This window comes from Penicillium hispanicum (assembly GCF_028827665.1).
Source record: "Penicillium hispanicum strain IBT 35686 chromosome Unknown utg000001l_segment0_segment0, whole genome shotgun sequence".
Classification (NCBI taxonomy): domain Eukaryota; kingdom Fungi; phylum Ascomycota; class Eurotiomycetes; order Eurotiales; family Aspergillaceae; genus Penicillium; species Penicillium hispanicum.
The window spans coordinates 122801-134547 of NW_026623193.1; the positions used below are offsets into that span (position 1 = coordinate 122801).

The 11747-nt window shown below is 51.7% G+C and overlaps 7 protein-coding genes across 7 annotated transcripts; 5 read left to right on the forward strand and 2 right to left on the reverse strand.

Annotated features, from left to right (window-relative positions):
• Positions 1–38: 38 nt before the first annotated feature.
• On the reverse strand, positions 39–1098 carry N7459_000050 (RTA1 domain-containing protein; the record flags this gene model as incomplete). Its single annotated transcript, XM_056939235.1, has 2 exons — positions 39–753; positions 809–1098. The coding sequence occupies 2 exons, from the start codon at positions 1096–1098 to the stop codon at positions 39–41; spliced, it is 1005 nt and encodes a 334-aa protein (XP_056803515.1).
• A 695-nt stretch (positions 1099–1793) lies between these two features.
• On the reverse strand, positions 1794–3371 carry N7459_000051 (uncharacterized protein; the record flags this gene model as incomplete). The annotated part of the gene is made up of 1 exon (XM_056939236.1): positions 1794–3371. The coding sequence occupies one exon, from the start codon at positions 3369–3371 to the stop codon at positions 1794–1796; it is 1578 nt and encodes a 525-aa protein (XP_056803516.1).
• A 208-nt stretch (positions 3372–3579) lies between these two features.
• On the forward strand, positions 3580–3923 carry N7459_000052 (uncharacterized protein; the record flags this gene model as incomplete). The annotated part of the gene is made up of 2 exons (XM_056939237.1): positions 3580–3701; positions 3845–3923. 2 exons carry the CDS (start codon positions 3580–3582, stop codon positions 3921–3923), a joined length of 201 nt encoding a protein of 66 aa, XP_056803517.1.
• A 37-nt stretch (positions 3924–3960) lies between these two features.
• N7459_000053 (zinc-binding alcohol dehydrogenase family protein) lies at positions 3961–5211 on the forward strand (the record flags this gene model as incomplete). The annotated part of the gene is made up of 3 exons (XM_056939238.1): positions 3961–4234; positions 4316–4577; positions 4656–5211. The coding sequence occupies 3 exons, from the start codon at positions 3961–3963 to the stop codon at positions 5209–5211; spliced, it is 1092 nt and encodes a 363-aa protein (XP_056803518.1).
• Positions 5212–5930: 719 nt separating this feature from the next.
• Positions 5931–6680, forward strand: N7459_000054 (Aminoglycoside phosphotransferase; the record flags this gene model as incomplete). Its single annotated transcript, XM_056939239.1, has 2 exons — positions 5931–6124; positions 6176–6680. The coding sequence occupies 2 exons, from the start codon at positions 5931–5933 to the stop codon at positions 6678–6680; spliced, it is 699 nt and encodes a 232-aa protein (XP_056803519.1).
• A 1188-nt stretch (positions 6681–7868) lies between these two features.
• On the forward strand, positions 7869–9824 carry N7459_000055 (uncharacterized protein; the record flags this gene model as incomplete). The annotated part of the gene is made up of 5 exons (XM_056939240.1): positions 7869–7943; positions 8000–8251; positions 8302–8982; positions 9045–9207; positions 9262–9824. The coding sequence occupies 5 exons, from the start codon at positions 7869–7871 to the stop codon at positions 9822–9824; spliced, it is 1734 nt and encodes a 577-aa protein (XP_056803520.1).
• A 402-nt stretch (positions 9825–10226) lies between these two features.
• Positions 10227–11546, forward strand: N7459_000056 (NAD(P)-dependent alcohol dehydrogenase; the record flags this gene model as incomplete). Its single annotated transcript, XM_056939241.1, has 5 exons — positions 10227–10232; positions 10282–10441; positions 10506–10635; positions 10696–11254; positions 11310–11546. 5 exons carry the CDS (start codon positions 10227–10229, stop codon positions 11544–11546), a joined length of 1092 nt encoding a protein of 363 aa, XP_056803521.1.
• Between the last annotated feature and the right edge of the window lie 201 nt (positions 11547–11747).

Below are 11747 nucleotides of genomic sequence, written 5' to 3' on the forward strand. Positions count from 1 at the left end.
ACGCTGCTTTGGCAGAGACCGGCTAGGTGCCCAAGGGCTCAAGGGTTCTCGATACATTGGGTCTGGGTCCCTTTGGAAAACATGGGATAATTCAGCGCCTCCCACTCTCCTTGGAAACCAATCCCTGGGTGACCCCACGTACTCAAGGCAATAGTGGCAATGGAAATCATCGCCCCTTCCAGCACCATGAACGTGGTTTGGTCATTTGCGAGGTGGCTATCAAATCCGCCACTCAATTCCGCCACTCGAAACACGCTGCGAATATAGATGCACACTGTCGCAAGCCCCTGGAGGACAAGGAAGACCTTCCAAGCCTTGGATTCCCGTAGACCAGTGAGTTGCGGGTTCAATGCTGGGCTTCTCTGTCCATTGGAAAATGACTGGCTCAAACCCCTTTTGCTTGTCAATTGACATTCTTCGACCCCCAGGTATTGTCCCCGCAGTCGATATACTCGCCATCCAAAGTCGAAGCAAATGACCAGGTAGAGCGTCAGCGATGCGACCTGGGTTGAAAGCCCGGCAATCATGGTGTTGATGCCCGCCTGGACTGTAGAGTTGTTGTTGGAAGTCGTAATGGCGCCGCCCGCAGCCTGCAAAAGGAGAGAGATAATATCGCATGCCACAAAGATAAGTGAATAGCTTCGCTGTTTCATCCGCGAGATTTCTGTGGTATATACCCCCACGATTCGCGCCAGGCTGACGTATATAGCTCCGCTGAGAAAGGCCGGCGCGATGGTGAGACACACCATATACCTAGAGTTTGTGAGTCGGTATGAAGTGATCGCGTACAAGCTTGGTGAGCACGTACATTGTGAACCACTGATCGATGAATGGGTTATCCCTCATCTTGAGTCTTGCCACATACCCCAGGACTTCGAGAATTAGGCCACATATAGTACCGAACATGAATCCCCATGTTCGCGCTCGCACTCCGATCCATAGCTGGACCGGAATCAACAAGGCGAAGATCGCCACGAAGAAAGCATTACCCGCGAGATTGGGCAGATACCGGATATGAGCGTAGGACAAAGGACATGTCTCAAGGGTGCATTGCTGGCTACTCGTGATCCACGGTGCTGGTGCCGTGACTGTTGTCATGATGCGGAGGGCTTCGCTCGCGTCGTGAAGATACCTAAGGAGTGCGTGGATAGTCGGGTCTCCGTCGACTGAGGCCTAGCTCAGTATCTAGGGTAGCAATGCTCTAGAAGGGGAGATGAGAAGCGCGATGGAATGATTGATTGCGAATCAGTCCCGGTGATATGCCCACTTATATATTTGAAACCAAAGGCAGCATGGCTTTTCTGTGGTTCTATAAATGTAATGTGGCTGGATTAGCCTCGACCTCTTGCACCTCTTCGCCACAGTCATGGGCATCAGGTCGCACATCAGATGCGTAAAAGCGCGTAAAAGCCGCCGCATTCGCCCCACCCATTCCGCTATCTACTATACTTGTATACGCCGGCGTATACCCGAACGCGCCAATCAGGACCTAGCCGACCTCGGGAGGAAGCCGGCGCATTGCTTATTGGGCAATCCAGTCAGTTAATGGATATCCATATTTACGCTGGGCTGCACCGTGCTCAAGGCCAAACACATTTTTTCAGCATTCCCGAGGGCTTCGGATGATCTATTGATGTCATTGCTTCACTCTTTCACCCTTAGTTAGTTAACTATGGGAAGTATGGATACAGATATAATTGACAGCCACCTGCTAACCCTCCCCGACTTTCTTTTTCTTTCTTTCTTTCTTTCTTTCTTTCTTTCTTTCTTTCTTTCTTTCTTTCTTTCTTTCATTATAGCACATCCATTTGCTCTGGACAGCCCGCTTCATAAGACACCCACTCGCTCTCCCACGGTTGGGTGTTTTGACTGATTCCATCCTGGCAATGGGATCGACGATACCACATCCGAAACCCCAAGTCGCCTGGAGAGCTCTCGGCGTGTATGGATTCGAGGCGAGACGACTCCGGAATGAAGTCTTCCGGCATCAAGCCGTCCGACTCAAGGTCGATCGCCCGTTTCAAGATCAGGGCGGTCGCGCAGGATGACCAGACTCCTTCCTGTCGGCGCCATCTTCTCAGCAGCATTAATACTTCCTGTCGCACGAGCCAGTCGCGGCATTTGAAGCCACAGAAGAAGAGGGGCGGTATGACTCCCGTATTGACCGAGAAGGTCGGCATGGGCGACAGGGCTGCATCGGATAGGAGAAGTGCTTTGGCCAGCTGAACAGCTTTTTGGAACTGCGGTAAAAAGTCGTCGTATCTCATTTCGCGTGGCGACGGTGCCGATTCGACAATCAGGATGATATGCAGCATCTCACTCCATAGTTCAAGAAGGGTTAACGCATCAATATCTCGTTGTGACAAGCGATCTTGGTGAGTTACCCGGCACCCTCTGATCTGAACTTGCCATTCATTTAATTGTTCCAAAACCGAAAAGGCTTTCTTGTCAAGCCCTGAACTGGCGGGCTCCAAGCTGAGCCCGTGAGGGTTGTTTTGCAGCGCCATTGACGCAAGAGTGACCAAGAATTCGCGTCCCTTCTGGATGTAATCGTTGGCAGACGAAAGGCTTCGAAGGACAGGGAGGGGTGATGAAGATTCATCGTTTTGAATCGACGATTCCGGATTACCGACAGGGTTCACATCACCACCGCCACTCACAGCGGTCAAATTTTCAGGACAGAAAGTCGAGCACACAAGGTGCACCCCGGCGAAAGCAGTTGTCAGTGCCGAACAGAACGAGCTCTGCTCGGGACTGTCTGCCAGGTATTGTTCCAGCAGCCTATAGCCAGACTGGAGATGCTGAGCAGCTGTATAGGCATCCCCTTGGAAAAGTAGGGTGGATACGAGAACGACGCAAGTCACCAATGCAGTTTCCATGCGTAGACGGCCCATGCGAGTCTCGGTCAGGTTCCTTTGCAGATAATGAATCGCTTTATTGATCTGCCACAAACAGAACGATCTGTCCGGCATTCCATGGCTCCGTCGGACTCGTAGTTGTACGAAGTTCCAATTCAGAGCGCCTATACCAATGACAGCATGACGAATCGCGGGTTGGTCTTCGCTAGCCTGATGAACGACTCGCTGCCAGAATTCATCGTGGAAATAGCCTGCACATTGCACCGAGGTACTTTTCCGGAAAAAGTCGAGGTAATAGCGTTCATCCTGAGTCAGGTCTACCTGGCTTGCATCCATCAAGGGGGCCGAGGGGGCCCGGGGGCCACCGAGCAGCCCGGGTTGATCCCACTGAGTCTCCACTGACACCCATGCAGCATCCGGGAGTCGCATAAGCTCCTCGCCCTCGCGCGATGCTCGCGTTCGTCGGTCGGGGGTCGTGCGGTACTCACAGCGCCGCCCAGTATTGATGCACATCAAGCAGACCGGGCGGCCTTCGTCACATTTCTTATGTCGGTCTCTGCCCGGGTGGCTGTGAGTGTCGATCCCACACGTAAATGGTTGCGGGGGAGAGCATTTGGGGGCTCTTCGCACTTACTTGCAAGTCTGGCAGCCGGTGCGCACTTTGGGGCGACTTGCACGCTTCTTTTTCTTCTCCTTTTCACTCTCACTTGACTGGGCCATGATGGCTCTGCTCGAGCAGACCGCAATGGAAAAGGGAGGACGATGGGTGCGCCAGGCAACAGGGCTGTCGCCGGTCATTCCGGCCCCCATCGGCCCATCTACTCCGACTCACCCAATCACATCGTGAGTGAGAGTGAGATTCTCTGCTGTCGGATGATGAACACTGTCAATCACTGTAACCTTACAGCTTTGCTTAATAACTTGCTGGTGAAATGGTCGAATCACTATTAGCTGTGGCTTTCTAATGCTGAATAATGTCTCTCCAGGCCATCAACCATGCGTGGACGCATAAATGGAGCATACGAGCGCTTTATTCGATTCGGGACACGATCAGGATTGATGTAAATACCAGCCACGTCCATCAGCTGGCCCGAAACTCGATATGACTGCGTTCAGGACCCGGACTGCCATTCAGACGGTTCGTCCAGGAGTCGCCGCAGTCCAAACTGACGTCTCTGCTCCGCGCGTTCGTCCAGACTATGTGATTGCCGAGACCAAGGCTTTTGCCTTGAATCCCACAGACTACCACCACGTCGACCGTCTCGCAGCACCCGGATTGATCATTGGTTGCGACTGGTCGGGCATTGTCCGAGAAGTTGGAGGGAATGTGACGAGATTCAAACCCGGAGACGCCGTCTACGGAGTCTGCCATGGAGGTGTGTGAATGCTTCTTCATCCCTCCGAATCTCTTAAGCGGTCAGAGAAAGATCCCGCTAAATCCAGTGTTTGTTCACAAGGAAACAACTCGGAGCCAGAAGATGGCGCCTTTGCCGACATGATAGCGTGCAAAGAGCACACGATGATGCACAAGCCCGACTCCTTAAGCTTCGAAGAGTCGGCATCGCTGGGAGTGGCCCTGGTGACCGTGGGACAAGCTCTCTACTGGGTGATGAAGCTGCCGTTGCCGTCGCCCAACATTGCCCCCAACTCTGGCCCATCGCTGCTTGTGTATGGAGGAAGCTCTGCCACGGGGACCATCGCAATCCAGTCCGCCAAACTGTGAGTCTTTTTTATTTATTCATTTCCCTGGGATTTTCCCCGGTATATCTCTCATCCGTGTTGACACTTGGCTCTTAGATCAGGAATGCGCGTCTATACCACCTGCTCCCCTTCCAATCGGGAACTGGTCAAGTCCCGGGGTGCTGATGCCTGGTTCGATTACAACCAGCCCGATTGTATCGAGCAGCTGAAAGCGACGGGCGTGTCGTTTCCCTTCATTGTGGATTGCATTGGAAGCGAGGAATCGAGTGTCTTTTGCAGCAAAGTGCTTTCGCCTTCCGGTGGCCATTATCACTCCATCAAAGCCCCATTGCCGGAGATGTTCAAGGCCCACAGACCTGAGGAGAGTGCAGTAGCAACCACGGCGTTGGGCTACACGATGCTGGGTGAAGATTTTGAAATGCCTGGCATCGCAACCATCCCCGCTGATCCAGCGCAGGAGAATTTCGCAAAGGAATGGGCGTTGTTGGCCGACAATCTGGTCGCCAATGGACATATCCGACCTCATGCAGTCCAAGTGCGCGAAGGAGGCCTCGATGGAGTGTTGCGCGGCTTGGAAGAAATGAGATCCAGTGGACCAAGAGGGCAGAAGATGGTGTATCTGCAGGACGAGTCTGAGAAGCGGTGGAATTGACACCCAAAATGACCGCTTCGGGGGGGGCGCGAAAACGGCAACATGGCCGGGTGCAAGGGATCAAAAAGGGAAACGATTACAATTTGGCGAATGGGTTGAAAGGAGTCGCCAACCGGCTCAATCCAGCCCTCATCGGGTACTTACGCCTCCTAGATAATGTGACGAAACAGTATTGCGAACAGGAATCGGTTTAAAATATTAGTTTGACTAGTCCATGACGGTAGAAGCAGAATATAAGAAGCTCGGGCGTTTATATCCGCCCAACAAGAGGCGTTGGGGACAGTACAGTGGAGTTGGAGGCGAGATTTCCAATCCCAGATAATGCCGATGTTGCCCAGCTGAACAGGGACGTACTTTACGCGGCATAAATAAAAAATATTGGAATCAAGGGGAAAGAAGACGGGCTTTGCCGGGGAAGTACAGGATGAGATGAGGATTGTGAGCGGGTAAATGGAGAGTAACAGATCAATTTTGGAAAGTCCTTGGGTTTATATCGTTGCCCACCGCCCAAGGGGTTACCCATCCGCCTGAACATCTTCCGCGATTTGTCCTGGCCACCCTGCCTGGAACCTCCGGTGACCACAAAGCCTAGCATGTGTGAGAATGCAGATGGCAGTGCGGTTTTCCGTTATGCCAAATTCAATATCGCTGCTCTTTGCAGCTTAGCGACTGCATCCCGCAACGAGATACCTTGTTCCTGCGACCTGAGTCAACACCCAATGAATGGGAGTTTCAATTGGGCAGTAACCATTCAGTTTGAGGATGGCCTTGAGTGGATCATGCGGTCGCCCAGATCAGATTATGGTCAATTCCCGAGTGGATTGAGCGGGCGACTGCTTGCGAGCGAGGCGGCAACACTCAGGTACCTTGGAAAGGTGACAGATATTCCCATTCCCGAGGTTTATTCGTATAGGTAGCAGCATCACACAGGATGGTTTTTATGGATGCACTGATATTAGAATAGTTCTTCCTCGGCAAATCCAATCGGCATTCCCTATATCTTGATGAGCAAGGCCCAAGGATGGCCACTTCAAAAAGCCTGGACAATCCATCCTTCAACAGACCGTCTGAGTCTTGGTGATAAGGAAAAGGTCATGTTTCAATTAGGTCAAATCACATGGAAACTCGCTCAGGTTCGGTTCGACCGTATTGGCTCACTTTTCGAAGAGAACGGCAATTTCGAGTTGAGGGAATGTCTGTCTCGAGGTCATCTTCTCCACGAACGTTATTCTTTGCACGAAATTCCTCGTGGACCTTTTGCCACAGAATCCGAATTCTACCAGAGTCTCATTACTGCTATGGTACATCATGCCGAGTCTCTTCCTCTGACGCCCCACTGTTTTATTGCTCCCGTGCCTGCCCGCGAAGACTACGAAAACGCCACCATTTTTAAGGATGTCTCCAATCTTTGGAATGGTTTTGTGGCTGTCGGGGACAAGACGGATTCCGCAGAGAATCGGCTGGACTAAATTCTTGTGGGGGAAGCTCTCCACGATCTTGTTGTCCAACGCACAAATATCCACCCAGCACAAATTTTACCGGATCCATTTCCTCTCTATCATCCTGATTTAAGCGCCAACAACATTTTTGTTGACGCCGATTACAATATCACATCCATAATTGATTGGGCATTTTGTTCCTCCGTCCTGCTTGCCATCCTATTGGCTCCTCCTGGGCTCCCCCAATCCCGACATACACTTGGAGAGGACCTCATCAGGGTCTTTCGAGAGGGATATGAGGAGGCCTCCCACACGAACTGTCCTAGAGAAGGACAATCGTTTCTTTCTTCCGACGCAATCACTATCTTGGAGGACAGCGAGTTTTCCTGGTCTCTTATCAGACTCCTTACCTTTGATTCGACCGATGATTTGCGCCTTTTCCGCACGGTTTGGGAAATAGTCCACGGTGCTGACTACGATTTCGAGACTTTCGTCACCTCGCAGAGACACTTACCCCATTATGTGCGACTGTATGAAAAGGTGCAGGCAGAGGATAGGCCCATGTCAGAGATCCGCAGATCGGAGCAAGATTATTTTAGCAATGCCACAGATTTTACTGTGGCACGAAATCTGACCGTGGCTTCGAACTGGGGGTTTCGCTATCAACCGCATTTGAGTGCTTTTCCAAATGCGAAGATGTTCATTGCAAATCCAAAACTATGAACATGGGTCTTGAAAGCCAAAGAGCAGCGCGATTTATGATTCCACTCATCGGAGTCATCTGGACATCAGATTCGCAGACGAAAATATTCAGCTCGCATGTTCTCCAGAAAAGCGAGGTCTTCGATGTCGGAAGCATCCAAGGAAAGGTTACGTGACGACGTATTAACAGGTGAAGCTAGCTACTCTGGCCCCTTTCAACTTCCGAGGCTGTGTTTGTCGATCGTGCGGGTCTGCCAATGTCCAGTCGGGATAACCATTTCGCGATCTTCTCGAAACAGGGGAACCTTCCATAGCAAATTTGTCTTCTCCATCTTTCTTTTCACGCCTCCTATCGTCTAGACCGGGCTCGGACTAAAATTTGCCGGCTTCGTCCAGTCAACCCAGCCCATAGCCAGGCCTGAGGACTAGCGCTTTTTTTCTGTTTCGGCATGGTTCGATCGTATCCAATCACTCAAACAGGGAATCTGGGCAAAACCACAACAGCGGCCCGTAGACATGTCTGGCTGCAGCTACGACTGCTCCCAACATCCAACATCGGTCGACACTGATAATGACATTACGGGCATTGGCGTACGTAACATTGGGATTGTCTCCGATCTATCGCCAGTCTAATGTCACATTTCCAGGTCATTATTGGGTACGTTGCAACGGCGGGCATCGTAGTCTTCGTCATCGTGGCCTACTACCTACTGGCGTTTCAGCCGAGATTGGATCCCTTTCGACACAACTCCTTACATCCTCGATTGGCCACGCGAGCCCGACCAAATCCAGTGGACGAAATTCTCCTTCGAGATCTCCGCCGTGGGTTCCACAAAGTCATCAGAACGAACCCTGCGGGGCTCGAGGTTCAAGACTGGGTCGAGAAAGGGTTGATTAAGGTATGCCGCAGCGCGATCGAGAGTTGGATACAGCTAAGCAGGGGCTGTAGTGCATTCTTTCCATGAGCGATATCCAGATCATCACTGGGGTTTCAATTCTTGTCAGTGGAGCAGCTCAGCTGCAATGTGGTCTTCCCACCTATCAATGGCAGATCTTGGTGTACTTGGCATGGTTCTCCAGCCTAACCCATCTGTCCAGCCTAACCATACTGCGGAACTACTTATACAACCGTCCGGCGGAGCGTGGCTGGCGGTTGTTTTCCATGCTCCTTCTAGTGATCCTATTAATCTTCGCCTTTTTACCTACAGGCAACTATAGATGGATGTTCGGCTACGGCTGGATGAACACAGGTTTACCCAAGATGGAAGACGCGGCGATTTGTTATCTGAAGCCTGTCAGCCTTCCCAATCCTGTGAGCCCACTTAGTAATTACGGCCCATCATTCACCGAGCAGGCTATGATTTCGATGTCTATATCAATCCTGTTGCTCGCCGTCGGCTTCTTGATGCGGTTGTTCAAACTTCATAAAAGCATTTCACATTATGTGGATGAGAGCATACGAGGCCAGTTAAGCCATCTTCTGCGGACGGCTCTTCGCAAGTATCATGACTTATTCGACTTTCGAAATTCGCCTCGAAGCTTACAACGAACCCTTTTCTACCGGCCTGTCTTGGCGCTTTTCCTCACCGCGCGGATCGGTCTGGATCTTTGGTCTTCCATGTTCTTCGAGGTAGCTTCTTCCATCACCATGTTCGTTGCTCTTTCGTTAAACACCAACTCACCGCGGCCTAGGTGTGGTGGCTTTGTGTCAGTTTCATTTGGGGCGTGGAACGCTTACTCTACACATTGAATCTGTATCCGGACAAAGAAAACAGCCAGTGGACCTTTGGGCAAGTGATGTCGGTCGCCCTTCTGGCCATTCCTCTGGTGACTATGGTCGAGCTCTTCTATCCAGGTATTCGTGCTACTCTCCGTGGATGTATGTGATTGCTGACCGCAATCCCACCAGGTTCCAAAGGCCACAAACAAGATGGATCAGACGATGATTCTACACCGGAGACAGAACTCGAGGACTTTTCGAATCCGCTACCAGCCCCGGTGGGACACCATGCAGCGCATCGAGCCTCTATCTATCGCCATGAGGTGGTGGACCATCCTGACTGGGAGCTTTACTATACCTCTGGCTCCCTTACCCTGCCAGTTTGGACTGCCGTTGGGTCAATCATCACCGTCTGCATCTTCTTTATGGTTGATGCTGCTACCGGCATCGCCTCTACCGGTATCCTGTCAATCTCCTTCTCTCCCTGGGGACAAGTTCCACTGCTGGTCATTTTCAGCACATCTATGAGTGTCTTATTTTCTTTCGTGATCAGTCGCATCGGGTCCGGATCAACTGCTTACCAACACGGCAAGAAGTGGATAGCTCGCGGATTCCAGTTCATCGTGTTTTTTTACCTTGCTGTGCTCCCTCTTGTTGGATGGCCCTACTTATTCAAGTTTGACTACTTGGCCATATGTGTTGCCATTGGCGTCTATCTATTCTGTGCCATCATTTACTTGATCAGTGGCTAATAACGCAAAGACTGATCTCGACTTCAATTGTCAAGGAGTACGAGGTGGCTCTCTTACTATGTGGAGTCTTTCTAGACCCTCAAGTATTGAAGCGGCGAGGTCCACAGATTTGCCCTTGAAAGACCCAAATCCTTTTTTTTTCAGCTCGATATATCTTGCGAGTTGAACGGAGCCCGAGATCCGACATGCGAAGAGAAGCGGAAAGAGACATCCACCGCGCCATGACCCGAGCGGAGTGGAGCGTCCGGCCGCGGAGTGGATTGTCCGCCGGGCGGAGAGAGTCGCGAGGTAACTATGTACAGTGGCCGTGACGCACCTCAAGAATTCCGGGATGATTAAATCCAACATCGTCCAGTTCTGATCAACCCTGGTTCATACCAAGAAATCTCTTCAAAGAGCAATATGGTTGTCAGTATCGTCTCGACCATGAACAAAAGTCTCATCTCACAACGTCCAGGAAACAAACCGTTCTTTTGTCTTGCGCGCCGTCAAAGATGTCATTCTCGAGGACCGAGCAGTCCCAACACTCCAAGACCCTTGGGACGTCCGTGTGCACGTAGCCCAGACTGGTATCTGTGGAAGCGATGTGCACTACTGGCAGCGAGGGCGCATCGGAGGTAATCATGCCAAGCGAGCCTAAGGATCTCCGCGACGAGAAGGCGACTCACAATTCCGGAGCAGATTTCATCCTGAATTCGCCCATCGTCCTGGGCCATGAGAGCTCTGGCACGGTTGTGGAAGTTGGCGCGGCCGTGAAAAACCTCACGGTGGGCGATCGGGTGGCCATCGAACCAGGTGTGCCGTGCAGACAGTCAGTGCCACGCAAAGAACTCCCATGCTCATCGTGAACGTCTGTCTGATCATGCACCAGCTGCGACTACTGCCGCAGCGGCTCCTACAATCTTTGTCCGGACACCGTCTTCGCCGCCACTCCTCCGCACGACGGCACTCTCTCCAAGTACTACATCACCCAGGCGGACTATTGCTATCCGCTCCCAGAGCATATGGATCTCGAGGAAGGGGCACTGGTCGAACCGGTCGCGGTGGCCGTACAGATCACCAAAGTGGGCAACGTCAGGCCAAATCAGACAGTCGTCGTCTTTGGATGTGGCCCGATCGGACTACTGTGCCAGGCCGTGAGCAAGGCCTACTCGGCGAAGAAGGTGATTGGAGTAGATATCAGCCAATCTCGTGCGGATTTTGCGCGGAGATTCGGGGCTGATGATGTGTTTGTGCCCCCGCCAAAGCCGGAGGGCAAGGATGAAAGCACATGGAGTGAAGAAGTCGCCCTCATGATGAAAGACAAGTTCCATCTGGGCGAAGGACCCGACGTCGTCCTGGAAGCGACGGGGGCCCAGGCCTGCATCCAAGCTGGAATTCACCTAACTAAGAAGGGAGGCACTTATGTCCAGGCCGGAATGGGACGTGAGGTGAGTCGGTTCGCCGCTCGATGCACCGAACCAAGGCTAACTCATTTCACCTCAGAACGTCATCTTCCCCATCACTACTGCATGCATTCGCGACCTGCATATCCGAGGCTCGATCCGGTATACCGTTGATTGCTACCCGACAGCCGTGGATCTTATTGCCAGCGGCAAAATCGACGTCAAGCGACTGGTTACAAACCGGTTCAAGTTCGAAGAGGCTGAAGAGGCTTTTGACCTGGTGCGACAGGGTAAGGAGAGCGTGATCAAGGTGATCATTGAGGGGGTTTCGAAATGATCCATTGGGATGACAGTTCATGTGAAAACTGGTTATTTAGTTATGACTCCACTATGTAACTAGTTGATTAACTAGTTAACGAGGACGTCGAGACGTCAATGATATCATGCAGAACGAGCCCCTTCTACGAAGATGGCCTTATTATAGGTTCATCATTTTCCACCGGGTAACAGGTGCAGGTACGGTCATCTACATCATGTA